Source organism: Notechis scutatus, chromosome Z, assembly GCF_049901735.1.
Source record: "Notechis scutatus isolate UNSWTSFEM ecotype Mainland chromosome Z, rNotScu1.2, whole genome shotgun sequence".
NCBI classification, from domain to species: Eukaryota; Metazoa; Chordata; class Lepidosauria; order Squamata; family Elapidae; genus Notechis; species Notechis scutatus.
Genome location: NC_142025.1, coordinates 87,717,485 through 87,737,309, shown reverse-complemented (window position 1 = coordinate 87,737,309; position 19,825 = coordinate 87,717,485). Strand labels below are relative to the sequence as shown.

At 38.9% G+C, this 19,825-nt stretch overlaps 1 protein-coding gene and 1 long non-coding RNA gene across 2 annotated transcripts in view; both read right to left on the bottom strand.

Annotated features, from left to right (window-relative positions):
* The window catches only part of ITGA2B (integrin subunit alpha 2b), a 65,805-nt gene extending 56,283 nt beyond the window's left edge, over positions 1-9,522 (bottom strand). The window contains exons 1-4 of the mRNA XM_087948383.1: positions 9,291-9,522; positions 5,362-5,492; positions 2,114-2,211; positions 933-1,098 (exon numbers count right to left, since the gene is read on the bottom strand). Of these exons, the coding sequence (XP_087804509.1) occupies positions 933-1,098; positions 2,114-2,211; positions 5,362-5,492; positions 9,291-9,484 (589 nt within the window). The 5' untranslated portion in view covers positions 9,485-9,522. The remainder of the gene's footprint in view (positions 1-932; positions 1,099-2,113; positions 2,212-5,361; positions 5,493-9,290) is intronic.
* An 8,144-nt stretch (positions 9,523-17,666) lies between these two features.
* On the bottom strand, positions 17,667-19,778 carry LOC148128967 (uncharacterized). Its single transcript, XR_015745901.1, has 2 exons — positions 19,701-19,778; positions 17,667-19,660 (listed from the first exon to the last, which is right to left on the bottom strand). It is a non-coding gene; the product is annotated as an uncharacterized LOC148128967 (long non-coding RNA).
* Between the last annotated feature and the right edge of the window lie 47 nt (positions 19,779-19,825).

The following is a 19,825-nucleotide window of genomic DNA, read 5'->3' as shown; positions in this document are numbered from 1 at the left end:
AGACAAGCTCCTCCCTGGGTAATCCAAACCCAATATGGAGGAGATGTATTTTGGGACTTAAAATTCTCATTTTGTCCATGAGTATATACGTTTATACAATAACCATCAGTCTCTCTAAAAAGACTTATGTGATCAAACAGCCCATTTGTGAATTATTTATTTATATAGCACAGCACTACTGGGTCAATTTGCATAACCAGTCATGAAGTAATTTGGGGACCAAAAAGCCAAGTTTCCCTTAGGCATCTTCATAATCTGTTGATTGGCTATAGTCCCTGTTAGGGATAACATTGTTTTACCCTAACTGTTTTGGGTAAAGATAATAAAATGATGAATCATGGTTTGTCAGATAAAGTGTATGTGACTTTAAGCTAAAGGAATGTAATTAAGAGTGCAGCTGTAAAAGTACTATATAAGCAGCAAGGCACTCTCTGGGCCTTACTGGCTGGCTTATTGAAGACTGCATTCTTGCTGGATCGGGGAGGAGAAGAAGTGTTGGATTACTTTGAAGATATTTCTCAACGGAGAGAAGATAAGTTTTGGACAGATTTATTATATGTGTACTGACACTGGCTATTCGACACGGACTTTGCAATTAGAGTATCCTCGACAAGACTTGACTGAATTTGGTATTTGACTAATGGACTGTTTATAATGACTATGCTATAATTCTTAAATGGAATAAACAATATTTTGATAGCACAAGCGTATCTGTATTTTTACTGCGTGTTAACGAGAAGGCTTATCTCACACATTTACCTGTCTTCCTATCTGACTTCGCTGCACATTCTGTTTAGTTTGTTTTCCTTAACACCCGTTGGGGAATCCAGGCTTAACAGTCCCAACAGGCCATGGAAGGTTTTAGGCATGGCATATCTTCCTTTAGATAGCCCACCTTCCTCTTTTCCTCACCATATGCATGCAATACTTACCACTTAACCCTGATTTGTAAACAGAGTGCATATGGATCTGACGGCATGGGGAGTATTCAGAGAAATTCTGACGGTCTCCTGTGGCCAAGAAACAGCTGCCCACTGGAGTTTTGGTGGCCTCTTCCTTATTTTCCATGGCATTCCAGTGTTGCAATGGGGCACAGGCCTGACAGTTTGAAAGAAGGGAAGGGATGTTGTAGCACTAACAATCAGTGAGACACAATGAGCCTGTTGTGGAATAAATGTGGCCAAACAAAATATTTTCAACTAAATCAGAAAAAGGGTCAAGCTAACAACTGAGCATTTTGTCAAGCCAAAATCAGACTTGTTATTTGGTATTCATGAAAAGAACCATCATTTGTAATAGAGGGATAGAAGAACCCACCTATGTTTAAGATTCTATTACTTGCACACCCGGAGCTATATGGACCTCATATTCTAAAAGCTAGATTATGTATGATCTCCTGTAGCAATCAAGGAAGTTAAACAAGACTGTTTATCTAATGTTCTTTCCCTTCATTCTTCTTTAATATTAGGGAGCTTTGCTGTAGTAGATCTCACTCCAGATTTTCACTTCAGCTCCTGTCACCTCTCATTGTTGGCTGGAGCATTTGGAATTCAAAAACATCCAGAGGACCACACCTTGCCCGTCTTTCTGTAGATCAAAGGCAAATAATTTCTCACCTCTGATAGAAAACTAGGAATGCACAAATGAATGTGGGTCACAACTAGTATGTGGAGCCAACAGCATTCATATAAAACTTCACTGGAGAATTTCTCTCAGCATGCCTCTTGAAAATGAACCAGAGATGCACAAAATTATATAAATACAGCCTGAATTTAATGTTTCAAAGTAATTACTAGAGAAGTAAAGCAATGCCAATGAACAATTCTTGGTTCTTTATCAAACTCCCAAATGTCTCTGTGAGAATCTTATTATAATTTGTTATTAGCAACTTATTTTTATTTTTAATTGAATTTTTGGCCCTTATAAGGCACCTCATTTTTAAAAAATGGCTGTATTTCTTTAAATTGAGCTATAATAACTGAGGGGCAATATTTATAAAGTGGCCTGTCAAAATTAAATCTGAAATCATTTGGCTAAATGTTTGGCTTATGCTACATCATATGCTTTCATCAACTTTGGAGTTTCTTGGAGAGAATCAGAAACCAGTACCCACCATAATACTTTGTTTCCAGGTGTTTACAGATGCTCCAAACCACTGTTTAGACTTGAAGGTTTTCACAGTAGTGACACCAAGTGTTCTCTCTTGATCACCTGGGTAACAATAGTGGCATGGACAAAATACAAACAATTAAAGAAGATAAATGCAGTTAACATTAGCCTGCCCCCCAAATAACTCCTGAGCTATGGATCTATGGTCTTATACTACTGTATCTAAAATTACATTTCCTAAGCCAAGGATCTCCAACCGTGGCAACTTTACACCTGGCAGACTTCAACTCCCAGAATTGAGAGCTGGGAGTTGAAGTCTGCCAGGTGTAAAGTTGCCACGGTTGGAGACCCCTGTCCTAATCTGTTGCAGATCAGAATGCTGGCACTTGGCATAATCAATACTAGTGACAAATGAGTAGGACTCTGCCTTTTCTCTAGTTTCTTCTGCAACTTCCCTATCCTGTCTCCATTACCTCCTTCTCTCTTCTCTTTCCCCAACATAACTTTCTTACACTTCTTCTTGCTCCCCTTTGGACATAAAGATAGTGAAGCTACAGGTGAATTGAACATTTGGACATAGTTTTTTTTTTAAAAAAAACAAATTTTATTGATTTTTTTAAAGACAAACAAAACATAGGACATAAAGGCATAAAACCTCCTTTCTAAAAAAATTACTTATAAGTTTTAACAAGGCAAATAAAACATTATTTTTTAAGGCATAGTTCCACATTATCATATTTCCATTTAAGCACATATATATCTTTTCCAAATTTCTCATTATTTCTCCCTTCACTTTTATTCAATTATATTTCTTTCTATCAAGGTTTTATTAATTCTCAATCAAATATAAACATTTATACAGCATAGTTCCAAATTATCACATTTCCATTTAAACACCTATATATCTTTTCCGAATTTCTCATTGTTTCTCCCTTCACTTTTACTCAATTATATTTCTTTCTATCAAGGTTTTATTAATTCTCAATCAAACATGAACACACAAAATACAAAACATAAAACAAGACATAAAAACATAAAACCTTCTTAATGATCATTTGTACATGTCTTTTCCAAATTTCTCATTATTTCTCCCTTTAGTTTTATTCCTCCAAGGTTTTACTAATTCTCAATCAAACATAGCTAACCAAAACACAAAACTTAAAACATAAAACTTATTTTGAAAAGTGGCTTAGCCCCGGGTTACATCTTTTTTTACAGACCTAAATCAAATTCATGCTCACCTTATATACCATTCTTATCTTATTTACCATTCTATATTTTCTATATAACTTCTCCCTTCTTTTCACTCTCTTAATTATATTTTGTTTATTTCATCTTATTTTAAAATCATTATACTTGTATCTTTTGTCCGTTCTTTTCCAATTATCTATTTATCTCTTCTCTTTAACAAAAAAATTTCCCCTGTAATCACTTTTAAAGTGTGACGCCTTTCTATCTTTCCCCTAAAGTAACACTTAAAGTAATACATAATTTCCGTTCTGATTCTGCTTAGTACGTTCTACATGTTGCATTTTAAAATAAAAAAATAATAAATTTATAATATAGTTAAATATATAATTTCCATTCTAATTCTAATTCTACTTAATACATTATTTTAAAATAAGAAAATGTAATAGTAAATTTATAATAACATTAAAACAATAACGAATTAAGCTATAACTAAACATTAATCATTTTACACATTCTCTTTAATATTTTATTAAATATTGAGATCTACCATTATTAAACATTTTAATATTTTGTTAAATCTTATAATATTCCAATAGACTATTTCAAATGCAAATACTATGATACTATCTTATGTACTCTTGCAGAATCTTTCTTTAATTATACTCTATCCTTTATCTCTGAAAAAAAATCTGCTTTTTGCATCTTGTTTCAGACCTTTGTGGCTTTCCCCCCTTTTTCCCTCCCTTTCTTCTCCAGTCTGGTCTTTTTTGCCCCGCCCTCTCCTAACCTCCACCTTTTTAACTTCCCTCTCTGTTGTATTTCTCTTTTCTGTTGCTTTCTAACATTGTACCTTTTTTTTCACCTTATTTTTTCTTTTTCTTGGTTGTTTTATTAAATCTTAAATTCTCATTTTTCCTTCTCTCTTCCTATTTTCTTTTCTTAATTGAACTTTTTTGTCCATTAAAAATGGCTTCTTCCTCTCTTCTTCTTCTCCTTCTTCCTCATGTATTTGCTGAAACCGCCATTTCTAAAAAGTGGGAGACAGCTCCCAAAGAATCCTTACCTTCTTGTTCTCTTTCCTTTAATTTTTCATATTCCATTTTTAATTCATAGTGCCATTGTAAATTTTTAAGAACAACCCAGATGTTTTTAATCTTAAAGTAATTTCAAGTGTCAAAGTTATCAAACAATCCAAACAGACACAAAATATTTCCTCTTCTTCTCTTTGCAGTTTTTCCTCCTGGGGCAAAATCCCAAAATATATTTTAAAGCCGTATTACAGTTAATTGCTGATCTTATAATCTTCTAAGGCGTCTCTCCAACAAATTTTAAAGGTTTTTTTTAGTCCTCTCCTTCCCACTTATAACAAAGAGCTTATTTTTACCTTAAAGAAGCAGGTTTTTCAGTGCTCATTTGCTTTCTCCGTAAGGAAGGGAGTGAACTTTCCTTTCAGCACTTTCGCTGCTTTTAACAACTTCTTTTGGAAACAAATGTATCAATCCAAAAGTCAGGTTTCCAGGGTGTTTAAAAGTATCTTAATGTCCCGGTTCAGCCAAGAAAACTTCTCCTTCTGATTCTTCCTCCTGCACAAATCTTATCCGGTTGAAGATTCCTTTGTGGCTGCCATTTCTGACAGCTGCTCCACTGCCTCAGGAAAAAGGAGTCTAGCTGGCTGGGGAAAGGGTTGCGATATCCCCAGACCCCCTGCCCGGATCTCCTCTATCTTCCGCTGCCCCTCTGGGTAGCGACAACCCCAAATCCAGTTGGATTGGGGGTACCTCAGCGTGTGCGCAGCAGGGACCCATGAAAGGCGGATTCCTGCCGCCGCCGAAGCCTTGCAACCGGAAGTCCGGACATAGTTTTTTTTAAAATTAGAGCAAAGGCCATATAGGATCTCAGGCCACATGAGTACAAAAAGATAGGATTGTTTTCATTCATTCCTCATATTAGTTAGCTACTCCGAAAAGCTTTCAAATGGTTTCCTCCTCCACCTTCTCATTTTTGATGATAGTAGCAACTGCTCATAACAGCTTTATGACCAGATTATGGGAATCCACTCACCTTCAGTATCAAACTCAATAGGGACGCAGGTACCACCATTAGGTTTCCAAGGGCACAAATACACAGCACCTGCTTCTATCACACCAGGCTGCGATGTGTTGGCCCGAGGGGCCCCCACGACTACATTCATGCTAGAGAAGAAAAAAAGAGGTGGTTGTATCTAGATAGAAAAGACCCTCTATTATGAGAGGACCAAAAATCTGAATGGATTTTTGTGACATCTGGAGGGATTCTATTATACTTTGGATATTATACTACATTGAACTTTTGCTAAGTTTGCAATGACTTTTCCTGAAGAAAAAAAAAACTAATTGAGGATGTATATGATTCATTTAAAAGATTCTGTTGTTAAGATGTATTCGGACCTGAAGTTATAACACATGCAAGATGAGTTGAAATAAGAATTTGGTAGATATGGCTCTCCTTTTAAACTAAAGTGTATAGGCTTTTACCACACAGACAATAGCATTAAAATCAGTGCTTCCAATCTGTCTCCTGCATCTGTCTCCTTATAGGTTCCAAACTAGACTCAGGATATTTGGTTCTGTGAATTGCACAGAATGATGGGTGATGGATAATGGATCATCTAGACCAGCGGTCCCCAATCCCGAGACCAGTTCTGGTCTGTGGCCTGTTAAGGACCAGGCTGCAGAGCTGGAGATGAGCAGCAGGTGAACAAGTGAAACTCCCCTCCCCAATCCGGGGAAAAAATGTCTCCCATGAAACCAGTCCCTGGTGCCAAAAAGGTTGATCTAGGCTCTGCAGACACTCATTGGCATTGTTTGCATTTTACACCAAGGAATGGCCCTGTGATGATCAGGGACAAGGAAGTTTTAGGAGGCCAGTAGATGGAGTAAGTGTCCAAAGAATGCAGAATCTTGCCATACAAAGGAATAAAAATAGATTTTTCATTTCTACTCTCCCATTAGGATTTAGCATGGGTCATGATTAATATTAAAACATTATGGTTACAGTTCTCATGTGTTTCCAATTTTCAACCTTTGTACCACCAATATTTAATAGAGTAGTTGGAAGGTATTTTTGGACTGCAGTAATTGTGGTAGAAGAAGTGCAATGAATGTCACTTGACTCCTGTATTGGATATGATTTATTGAATAAAATACAACTGGCAGGTTTCCTCAATAAGATTTACAAAATGCAGTGGCTACATTCTCAATAGATTCTTGTATCATTCTATAGTAGGCAACAAGTTATATTACGAGCTAACTCATTGTGGAAATGCAGTCTTATCTTTAGTTTCACAAAGGGATATTCTCTGTTTGAAGGTCTATCTAGTAAAAATCCTCCTAAAAAATCAAGAATTTTCAAAGGACACCATGTGTACAATAGAGTATGAAGTTCCATTTCATTAGAAATATATCTTTCACCAAGTAGTCTTGCCTTTGAAAAGTTGGAAACAATATATTATAGTTCAATATTTCATACTGTATATTAATTTTGTTTTGTGATATTTGTTTCAAGACATGATGTCACAAGACTAAAGCTATACTTTTTGATTAAGTATTCATTTTTAATATCATTGCATGCATAAATGCCTTCCCTAAAAATAACTACATTGTATTCTGTGTGACAAAAATGTGTAAACTGCAAAGTCAAATGTTTTGGATTGTACTGTTAGATTAATGTTTCTTTAGTTTCAGAACTAAATCTGTTGTAATTTTTAGAATAAGAATGAGCCATAGTTGTACTGCATGAATCATTTTGCAAGAAACATGCAGGAGGATCTTAAGAACAATTCCTACATTCATCTTTTAGAACAATGTAAAAACTGAAAAAGGTGAACTTTGCTATGCCACCTAATTAGTTACAATTATCCTAGCAATGTTGTCAGCATGTTTAGATAAGTGTGGTCGTATGATACTGGATGATCTATCCTGAATTTCCAAGGATTTGATTATTTGGATTTCTTCTATTTCAGTTAGATCTAATCATTTTTTATTTTTGCTTTCTCTCTTTCCTCTAGGAAAGTCAGCTGAATCATAAAAACGAATCATAAATGATGATGGACAAATATGGATCATCTTTTTCTGCTCTAGATAAGTGGGGAGAACAAGAGGAGTATGCGTTGCATGTGTAATGCAGGGAGCAGTTTAAATTAAACAGAAAATCTAAATTAAACAAAAAAAAATGTCTACTGAAGAGTCCAAGCAGAAAGGGTTCTCTTCTACCTTTAATAATATTTTGAAGAGTGGGCACCCCACACAATTCTTAAGTTGTATGTCTGTATAAATGATAGATACATAGATTTATCAGATATTACAAATCTACATTTATCAGCAAGTCCTGCTTTAGGCTGTGCTGACTGGAGTTGCTTGGGGTCTACTCATCAGAAAGTAGGTTGCATGGGCATAATAAGTGTAACATAAAGATCAGTTTTTTGGAACAGGTAACAGGAATGAACTTCCCAGTCACTTCTAGGAAACAATGTATATGCACCAAAGGATCTGTGTGATAATTAAGTTGAGTGGGCTCCTCCTGCCCATCCATTAAACTCAAGTCAAGAGCCACCTTCAATCTTTGAATAATGCTGGAAAGAAGGAACTGGCAGAGGATCGAAAAGCTAGCTCGGCCTCTCCAAACTTGGCAAGCGCCAGCTATAGTGCTCCTATAATTTCCAAATCTAATATATCTAAATAACTATAGATTGTAATAACATTAGGAGATGTACTTTGGCTAACAGATCTATGAGCCAGCAAAGGAGATGTTAACAGAGAACACTAAGCCATAATATAGTATTATAGGTTGTTACGGTTAAAATTTATACCTTGGCTTTGTTGGTGAATTAGACCAGGTATTTTCAAACTTGTTCCATGGAATTTGTTAATTTAACACCCCCCCCATCTCCACTCTAGTGATGAAAAACCAGCTGTTTTTTTCTTTTCTCTCCCTTAATCTCTCGTGGACTCTTATCAAGATCTCATGAAATCTTGGGGTTCTGTGGAACAGTTAAAAATATCCTGAAGTAGGGGCTTTGGCCACTGTAGCAGCACTTGGTATTCCTTTTCAGTGTGTAATTGTACTACCAGTAGTCCTGAATTTACAATCACATTTGAGACCAAAATTTTCATTCTTAAGCAAGGCAGTTAAGTGAGTCATTTCCAATTTTATGTTCTTTTTGCCATGGTTGTTAAATGAATCACTGCAGTTATTAAGTGAATCATGATGTCATTAAGCAAATCCTGCTTCCCCATTGACCTTGCTTGTCAGAAGCCAGCTGGGAAGGTTGCAAGCAGCAATCATGGGATCCCAGTTTGTTGCAATTTTCTTAAATGCATACCAATTGCTGCAATGGTTATGTGAGGACTGATTGTATTTATTTTCAGTGTTGTTTTAACTTTGGTTGCTAAGTCAATGGTTTAAGTCAAATACTATCTGTACATTAACAAAACACATTTCTTTTCTTTTCTTTTTTTTTACTTTGGCATGTTGTAATAAACTTTACTCGGTTGCTACTTTAAGAATAAATAATCATTTGCTTTTCATTCTTCTGAATGAAATTTTTGATCTGGAAAAGTAACTTTAAAAGAAACAAATTATATATAGTTATTGGAAGTTGAGATTTAGGAAGAGATCATTATGTTGTATTCCCACTGAATTATTGAGGTCCTTTTTTTTTTGTAAATGTCCAGCTTTAATGAATTTTTCCAGATTCATTAGATCAGTATTGTCTTGAAATTTGTGTAAATTATTTTAATAATCTTTTTTAAAAATTGCTAGATTTTAAACCCATATTCAAGATTTCACAAAACATAATATCATTAAAGTTCTCTGCTTGGGAATATAGCTCTAGTATTTATAAAAAATAAATTGTGCTGACCTGTCCCAAGAAACTTGATTCCTTGTATTCCCGAATTCCTGTTATGTTAACAATGCCAGAGTCTACTATTCTCTGATCAATATGGTCCTACCTTCCTTTACTGTCCTGGAAGAAGTCCAAGGCAAATCCAAAATAGCTTCCAGTAGGGCCAGAATACACAGTGGGGGCATCTGCATGCAAATTGAGGGTCCATCCTCTTTGGCAAAGGAATAGAAATCTCATCAGGAAGGGCCAGACCATGACAAGCAAATCCAAGGACCTGTGGCCTTTAACCATCTTCTTCATATTCTTTCTTTCCAGGCACTATGTTGTTCATGCTATAACACTAATTCTGTCATACTCCTAATAACCACAACCATGACACATTTCCTAAACTGCTTCCTCCCCACAAAGCCATCATGAATGAAAGATATCAATTTATCAGACATCCTGCAGAAGTTTCACAGCAGGAACTGGGGAATATTAACAATAACACATGAGCATGTTGGAGTGCTTGCCCTTGAAAAAAGCTGAAGAAAAGCTTTTATTAGGATAAGAACTGTTGCAAAGAAGCATTATTAACACCCCTCCCCCCCCAATGGCCATTTTTTGGGGTTTTCATACATTGAATGGGTTGGATGTTAAAACAGATAACTGCTGAAGTATCCTGTGAGATTTTGGGATGGAGAGGCGGCAGATGTTTCAAGTCAGCCCTGACTCCTAGTGACTGCCTGAACAAGTCCCTGCAGTTTTCTTGGCAAGAATTTTGCCAATGCCTTCTTCCCAGGCTGAGAAAGTAACTGGCTTAAGGTAACCCAATTTTGTATCTTAGTGCCTAAGGAGGACTGGTTTCCCAGTTTCTAGCGTGATGCCTCATCACTATATCAAATCAGTTTTTATATACACATTATTCTTTTAACTTATAAATTAGCAGGGACCATAATTACAGCCTTTCTCAGGAAAAGAAACTTCAATAAATGAAAAAGGGCGTTGGTACTTACCTGACACACCCATTCTCTTTGAGCTGTGAAAAGCATCCAGTAGTGGGAGGTGCTTCAGTCTCTGCATGTATAGGCTGGGCTTATTTTCTGGAACGTTCCTCCTCATCCACTGGACTCCTTCCCAGTGTTCCCCAGTTTTGGTGAAGACGAGAGAATAAACACCCTCACCCCATATGCCCTAACAATTCGTTGGCCGGAACAGGACCCCACCAGATGGAAAATGAGCGGGGCTGGATGCTCTTCACAGATCAAAGAGAACGGGCATGTCAGGTAAGTACCAACGCTCTTTCTCCCATGAGCTGTTCAGAACATCCAGTAGTGGGACATACCAAAGCTTGGCCTGTCCTACGGGAGAGACTCCATCTGGCTTGGAATCCTCTCCTGGTCCCTGTGGACTGGTTGTAAAACTCTTCTGCCAAAGGAAGCCTCAGCTGATGCAAACACATCTATTTTATAATGCCTAATAAAGGGCGATGGAGAGGCCCAGGTTGCCACTTGACAAATTTCAGTTATTGGCGCCTGCGTGGCCCATGCTGCCGATGTTGCGGCGCTCCTGGTTGAATGAGCTGTTATGCCCCTTGGCACCTGTAGTGATTGAGTCTGATACGTTTTCGCAATCGCAGCCCATAGCCAGCGGACTATTGTGGAAGATGAGCCTTGAGTGTTTAGCTGAAATGACACAAATAATGCTTCAGTTTTTCTGAAAGGTGCTGTGCGGTGAATATGTATTCGCAATGCCTGCCTCACATCAAGCCGGTGCCATTGTAGTTCCAACACTTGATTTAGTCTGGGACAAAAATTGGGGAGTATCAGTTCTTGTGCCCTGTGAAAAGCCAAATTGATTTTGGGTATAGGATCTGGATGAAGGATCACCCTGTCTGAATGGAAGACACAAATATCATACCTGATTGACAAAGCTGCCAGTTCTGAAATATGACGAGCAGAAGTTATCGCTACTAGAAAAACTACCTTGTATGTCAGAAACTGGAGACTCGAAGATTTCAAGGGTTTGAAGGGACACTTCGTGAGTGCAACGAGGACCTTGTTAAGTTGGATAACAATGAACCACTGGTGGATGTAAATTTGTGGCTCCTTGAAGAAAACTCTGTATGCGTGGGTGATGAGAAAGAGATGGTAGACCTTCACAAGTGACAACCGACGCCAAAGCCACCACCTGTCTTTTCAACATATTTGGTGATAGACCCTTGTCAAGCCTTTCTTGTAAAAACTCTAGGATTTGAGCCACTGATGGAGAGGTGGGATCAATGTGAGACTTAGCACACCATTTGCAGAAACTGGACTACATGGCATTGTAAATGCGAGTTGTTGAGGGGCGCCTGGCAGCTTGGATGGTGGCTATGACTTTGTTAGATAACTGCTCACTCTTCAGATGTCTCTGCTCAACCTCCAGATGGCTAGGTACAACCATTGAGGGTCTGGATGTTGAAGGGGTCCCTGGGTTAGCCAAACCTTGTCAGGCAGAATTCTCCATGGTTCTGATGAAGACAGACTGCGAAGGTCTGCGAACCACAGCCGTCTGGGCCAGTACGGTGCTACTAGCAATAGCTCCACCTTCTCTTCCAGCAGCTTCTGGATGACCCTGATGATCACTGGAAGTGATGGGAATGTGCACAGAAAGGCTGGGGGCCAATGGCAGTGGAATGCGTTGATGTTTTCCGCTCCTTGTGAAGGGTACCTGGAAATGAATCTTGGGAGCTGAGAGTTGAGAGGGGAAGTGAACAAATCTATCACTGGCTGCCCGAATCTCCAGACCGTCTCTTGAAACAGGGTTGGGTGCAGGTGCCACTCCGACTGATTGATTGTAGCCCTACTTAACCAGTCTGCCTGGGTATTTGACAGACCCGATATGTGTTCTGCTCTGATGGAGAGCAGGTTGTTCTTCACCCAATGACACAGTCATTCCGCTTCCCGCATGAGTGGTTTCCACTGCATGCCCCCTTGCTTGTTTATGTGGCCTTTTGCTGTTATGTTGTCGGTCAAGATCAGTATATGTTGATTGCGTGCCTGTGGAAGGAAGCTGTGAAGAGCCAGATGTACTTCCCTGAGCTCCAGCCAGTTTATGCTGCACGATTGTTCTATGGAGGACCAGCGGCCTTGGGCTGTGAGTGACTGATAGTGAGCTCCCCATCCAGAAAGGCTGGCATCTGTTGTGATGGTAAGTCTGTGGGGCTCTTTGAAAAGGCAACCTCTGTTGATGACTGGTCTGGCCCACCAGTGGAGAGATATGAGGACCTTTGATGGTTCTGAGACCTTGTGTTTGGAGTTGCTTCATCCAGATTGCTAGTACGGAAGCAGGAACCACTGAAGGGATCTAGTGTGGAGATGGGCCCAGGGGATAATAGATATGCATGATATCATTTTGCCTAACAATTTTGATAGCTCAGCTAAGGACACCCTCTTATGGGTTCTGATCTCATTAACCAATTGTATGTTGTTTTGTCTATCTGGCGACAGGAAAACTTTGCCTTCCACTGTATCTATGATTGCCCCCAGGTGGATCAATCGAGTTGATGGTGTTAAATGACTCTTTGTCCAATTAATTGAGAACCCGTGTTGTTCTAGTGATTGTAATGTGGTCTGAGTATCTATAATTGCTTGATGAGTGGAAGATGACAAAATTAATATGTCGTCAAGGTAACACTGGAGTCGTACAGGGATACCTCTGAGGGAGCAGCCAGTGCTGCGAGGACCTTTGTAAAGGTCCTGGGGGCAGAAGCTAGTCCAAAGGGAAGGGCAACATATTCAAAGTGGTGGTTATTATAATAGAATCGCAAAAATTTACTGTTTACATTGAAATATGTAAATACGCCTCCGTCAAATCTATTGACATAAGGACATCACCCTTTCTGATGCCGAGTAAGACAGATTGCAGGGTGTTCATTTTAAACTTGCGATATACCAAGAAACGGTTAAGCCGTTTCAAGTCTAAAATTGCTTTCCACACCCCCCCCAAAACTCTTCGGAACAACAAAAAGATGTGAGTAGAAACCTCACCCTTGTTGGTTGTAGCTACTGGTTGAATGGCTCATATTTCCAGTAGATGTTGGGTAGCTGTTTCCATAAGATTCCATTTAACCGGATCTCTGGAAAGAGGGCACAACATGAAGAAGTCTGGGGTGTGTGTGGATTGGAACTCTAGATCTAGGCCAAATCTGATTGTCTCTCTGACCCAGGAATCAGATGTTGAAGAGTCCCGTTGGTCTGTGAATAATTTAAGGCATCTGCCAATGGGAGCCGAGTCAATAGAGTTATTTTGGGTGCTGGAATGACCTGTTTCCTGCCCCTCGAAAGGGTCTCCTGGATTGGCCACCCCTTCTGTTTCTGAATCTGAAGTCGGACCTCTCTGACTGTTGCCCTGGTCTGAATGTCGGGGATCTCTGATATCTAGCTGAATATGGTCCTTGATAGAAGGGACGAAAGGACCCCCTCTGAAAGGACTGAGTGTTTTTAGAATCTGACTTCTGAAAAAGAGAAGGGAGTATCTTCTTTTTGCTTCTGGTCTCAATTAGCAGTGGATCAAGAGCAGAGCCAAACACTTATGCTTTATGTCAGCTTGCCAATGTTTTAACCATAGTAAGTGTCGTGCTGTAACATGGGAAGTAATGGCCCTAGATGAAAACTTAACTGCATGGAATGTTGCATCAGCAGAGAATTCTGCGGCTGTGATAAGTTTACCAATGTCCTGATGCACTCTAATGTTGGAATTAGGAATGTGCTCCCTTAGGTGACAGAGTCATCTAAGAGAAGATCGAGTAAAGAAGGAAGTGGCCGTGGCTGCTCTTATGGCCCATGCATCAAACTGATGGGCCCTGCATAGAGCCAATTCAGCCCGCTTTTCCTCTGGCTTTAACGCCTCCAGCACTTTACTGGGAATGGAAGACGAGGACACTAATCCCAGTATTGATTCATCTACCTCAGGAGTATTCAACAATTTAGAGCAGGGGTCCCCAACCGCCAGTCCACGGACCGGTACCGGTCCGCGGAACAAGTCTTACCGGGCCGCTGGTTGCTAGGCGCTGCCATATTTTTTTGGTAAAAAAGTGCTTCCGGTGAGCTTTTCCGGGTAGAAAGCTCACCGGAAGCACTTTTTCATCAAAAAGATGGCGGCGCCAGCGCATCGGTGAGCTTTTCCGGGTAGAAAGCCATTTCTACCCGAAAAAGCTCACCGGGCGCTGGCGCCATCTTTTTTGACGAAAAGTGCTTCCGGTGAGGTCATCGGAAGCACTTTTCATCAAAAAGATGGCGGCGCCCAGTTGATGCCGGTACCGGGCCGCGGCGCCCAGCTGATGCTGGTACCGGGCCGCGGCGTCAAAAAGGTTGGGGATCACTGATTTAGAGAAATCAGGGGCCAAATTGAAATATTTTCTGTCATATCCCATGGGGGCAGGATACACTGCTGCAGATGCCCACTGCTTCTGCACTAGGTCCGAAAACATGTGAGGAACTGGAATCACATCTGCCTCGACTACCAGTTGGTTGAAAATTAGACCTTCTGACTCCTCTTGTGAAGGAGTTGGTGTGGTAGAAGGAGCCGACTTGTCCAGGTGCTCTGTTTTTGGCGTTGAACAATAGTGATTTAAACAATTGTGGGTGGAATAAGCCTGTAAATGCAGGTTGATCAGGAACAAGGCCCTCATCCTCAGACATACCCCTTTCTGACAGGGCCGGGTCGCTGTCATGTACAGACCCTGATTCAATATGTTCCATTTGATCAATTTGTTCCACCCCTTCCACCACCTCCTCCTCCTCCTCCTTTTCCTGTGGCCCCTGGAGAGGCATATTCCTCTGAAACTGTACCTGGGTATAGTGTTGTTCCAACCTGGCCAACGACCATAATGATTGTGAATCATAATCAGCAGGTACAGGATGTTCCCTGGTCAGAACTGTGTGTTGCAGTTCTGCTGCAATTCCCTGGCATATAGCCAGCTCCACTCACGCCTTCATCCTCTCTGGAACTTCATCTGGAAAAATGTCATCCTGATGAAGGCCGACAGCCATTGGTGTGAATGTAGCTTAAGGGGCCCTTCGCATGGTTGATGTTCCAGTTAACTGGGCATGTTGACTCTGGGGAGCCAAGCTGTGCCTGGATGAGAGGGAAAGATCTAGGGGAGGAGGAGGGTGGGAGGAAGTACAGTCCTGGACTGGGGGGTGAAGAAACTTGAGAGGTCCTGTGCACCTCCCATGTGCACTTATCTATTTGTAGTGAGTCATATCTCAATAATAAATTATTATATTACTACCAATATAGTTGTATTATTATTATTATTATTATTATTATTATTATTATTATTATTATTATTATTATTATTATTATTATTATTATTATTATTAATTATTATTACATTATATTAAATAATAATCACTGTATATATGTATGTATATTTTCAATATAACAGCTAAATTTATTGGATATCCAAATCAGCCAAATTGAGAATGCCTAACAGGCCAGAATAAGAGTCACAGGCCTTCAACAGCTTCCATGCACAGGTGGACAGGCCTTGGTGCTCACTGTTGTGCCACTGGGTAGGTAGGACTGTGAGGGTTAAGCCAACCAACTTATGTAACAGATGGTCTTGAATATGGATTAAAAACGAGGGTGCAATAATTCCCTAGGGTTCTTGAAGAGAAACCTCTACTTGGGCAACTACCTCACACAGCCTGATGATTCTCATTCAGTGCGGCCACGCGATCCGCCTAAAGCACAATGCATCCATCCGTTAAATTTGGCACGTGCTACCAGCAGCAATCTCCCACCGTGTGAAGGATTTACCCCAGACAGCTTCTCATTATGGCTAAACAACGGGGAGGGGTGAGAAAGAACCTGGCGTTTATGCCCTTCACCCCAAGATGGCATTTGTAGGGGGAAAAAGTGATACGACTCAGCTTTCGAGCGAAAAAATGCCATGCCGTTGTTTGTAAATGGCGTGGCTATCGCTATGGCAAGGGTAGGGCTAGTGGTTGGGGGTGTGTGCGGAACGATGCCGAAGCCTCCCTCCGCTTCGGGGTGCGAACAGCGCTTCCCAATATTGCAATCTCCAACGGCCAGATGGAAAACGACATCAGTAGATCGTTGTTATTTGGAGGCTAAGAGAGCCTTAAGGACAAATTGGCTATCTCCAAACCTGAAATACAAGTAATTCTCCTGTTTTGGCCAAGGAAAAACAAAAAGCACTGCCTCTCCTCCACGAGGCTGAGCCAAAACTGGGGAACGCTGGGGAGAAGTCCCGTTCCAGAAAATAAGCCATGCCTATAAATGCAAAGACTACTGGATGCTCTGAACAGCTCGTGGGAGAACAGGGTGGGGGGAGATTTGTTAATATTCTGGCCAGGAAACTTAGGTAATGAAAAAGACGAATTATAATAATTCAAAATGAATTGTAAGCAGCATTGGCTGATAAGCTGTTTATTTCAGAAGGAACTGATTAACTGATCCAGAGGAAATTGAGGCAGAACTAGATGGTGTCTGAAGACAGATGAACAAAAAATGGGCAACTTGGGATGATGGTGGTGGATTAGATAGAAGGCTCTATTCTGCCATCTTTAAGTTTGTGCCAATGATACTTAACCAAGCATATATAAATCAAATCCCCACTTTACTTTTTTTTACTGCTGCTTTTCAGAGGATTGCAGAAGAGTTGGGGAAGTTCAACAGAGACAACTGAAGTGTCTTAGGTAACATCATTTCCATTGTGAACGCCTCTTCTCTGGTTTCCACTCAAAAAGAATTAAAAATCATTAGAAAGATTGTTAGTATGTTTTGTGGAATGATTTCCTGTGAATTTACAAAGCTCTTGTGATGTATTTCCTAACTCTTAATACATGGTGACTCCTTGAGCAGGTTGTTTGGTGGATTATTTTTTTGCTGAGATGTTACAAACTTGCCCTCCCCCACAGCCACCTCCCCCCCCCTAATAGATAGCAGATGTTGAGTTTCTGATAGATCCTTATGTAAGATGCTAAGATGAAACAAGTGTCCTCCTTATAGAATACTTTTCTCCCCAAGATTCCCATGATATATAATTCATATTACAAATTATGAGTGATTCATTAAGAGGGCTACTTTTTAAAAAATCATCAGCCAGCCTCTATCCATTTCCTTCCTAAGGAAAGAGCATGGACTGTTATCAACCTTCAGGAAGCCCTGTTATCGTTAGCACCCAGCATGCTTTATAATTAAAAACTGTTTGTAGAATTTATAAGCTGTTCCAAATTGATTGAACATAAGGGATGTAAAACAAAATGGTGTGTGTAAAAATCATATGTAAGTCAGGAATCTATTTCCTGAGATTAACACTATAGACATATATCACTATTAAAGGTTAAAACTTTCTAGTCATTACAAACTTTTTTAATATTTGAAGTCTACCTACAGGAATTTCAAATTACAAATCTAGTTAGGCAGAAGAAGGTTAACACCAAATAATGTCATGTACTTTAGGGAAAAAATACCCAGAATAACAATAATGTGTCTTCAACAGAACATCAGTAGAGTCCCAAGGCATATTTATTGACAAGAACAATACATGTACCATCCTGTATTTATTTTGCATTGCTGTTAAACTGTCAACTGGGTTCTAGAAATGAGTTTATGATCAGCCTCAGGTTTCTGTTGAATATAAGAGGTATTTTAATTATCTGTATTACTTGTAATATTTAAAAAATACTATATAAATACTGTTTTTAAGTAACATTTTTAAAACAATGAAATCTTGTTAGTACTTGCTTATGATGCAATCTTATATAGTAAGAGTGTATCACATAGAAAGACTGCATGTGGCATCAAATTTAAGAGTACATTACCTCAAGTTGAAGAGTGCCAATTCAAATGACTACAAATAGCCTTTAGTTAAAAGCAAATGTGATGAAAATAAAGAATTGAAGTGTATTTTTAAATCAGATTTGCAATATATATTAAGCCTTTAATCAGTTAATAAAGTAGAGTAAAAGATCTGGTATTACTATGACAGCCATTATGAATAAGGACCAAACAGTCTAGGCTGTGTAGTTTTCAAACATTAAGGTTTTTGCTGTACAACACAGGACTTGAAAAGAACATCAAGAGTTCTGATAGGACTTTTAATTTGAACATCAATTTTCAAAATCTGTATTAACTGACAACAGTTCTTTTAAACATACAAAATGATTCTCTCCCATCTGAAACTATGGCTCAATAAAGTTTGCAGGACAAAAGAATTGTAGAATTGACTTTGTAGCCTTATCTATTGGGATGGGAACTGTTTCTGCTTTGCATACATGACCAGGCCTTCTTATCAACTTAGTGCAATTACTCCACTATGCATGGAGAAACCAGCATATGCCTTATCAAAAAGCCATATACCGACTAGGGGCTTCCCTTTAAAAAGTATTATTAGAAATGAAATTCCTCTACTGTTTTCAATCTTGACAACCCACAATTCTTTTTCCTTTATATTAGCATTAGCTCAGGTGTCAGTGCTATAATTATTTTATTCTTAATGCTGGTGATGGGCCTGAAATTTTTTAATAGGCTCAGGTTGACTGCTTGTTGATATTCATTGATCCAAGTCTGACAATGCAGGCCTACGAACATGCTGCTGTATGGAGTATTTTCTACAAAGCAGTATAGTCATAATCCCTTCTGGATACTCATAACCATTTATGAGTTCATTGTGGTAATAGCAGCTGGGGATATACACATTTTCTTGGGGCTTGTCAAATTCCACCTGCTTTTTAACATTAAGAAACATCAAAAAATTGGAGGCTACTATGCTTCAAAGCAAATTAAAAGCATTTTTATTTCAAGAATAACACCCAGATGGAAGCTATAACTTTTCTTGAAAAGTAAAAATGGCTGGTTACAGCTCAGTATTCTGCCTAGAAATATGTCCTCATGCCAAAAACAATTGTTAAGTGGATTAGGAGGAGGTAACATATAGTATAGGTAACATATGGTATTAGAAGGAGTTGCCCTTCCTGACAGATATTGGAGGTTGAATGACAATTGTAGCAGCTTCTTCACACACTCTCCAATTCCACTCTCTCCTCCTGAGCTAATTAATAAAGTATTTGATTTTTTCTGCAGGGGAACAGAAAGTCATTTTTTAAATTGCCTTAAGTTACTAATTCTTTGGGTAGACCTGAGTGTTTTCTCTAGATTGAAAGTGCAAGAGATGGTAAACAAAAGCCTTCTATTGTAATGTTCTTTTCCAAGTTTATCCATGCTTTTTTTAAAGTAATGTTTGAATAGTCAGTATATTGAAACATCAGTGTGAATGGTATTTTATACCCAAGTATTTTTATAAGTTGTATTTTACATGCTTCAAAATATCAGAATGAACATTATTGCACATGCAATATGCAGATTACACATGGTTAGATAAACCATATGTAATGTACTGAGCCAGGTTTATAGGACTTCTTTCTGCTAAAACCTATTTAAAAAGTGGGTGTTGACAACACAAGAACTAGCAACTTGATTCTGCTTCTTTGGAAACAAGAACATACACTTTGCCCCACACTACGTTATTATAAAGTTTATTTTCCTCATTTTTATAGCATGTATGATATATATATATATATATATATATATATATATATATATATATATATATATATATATATATATATATATATATATATATGTGTG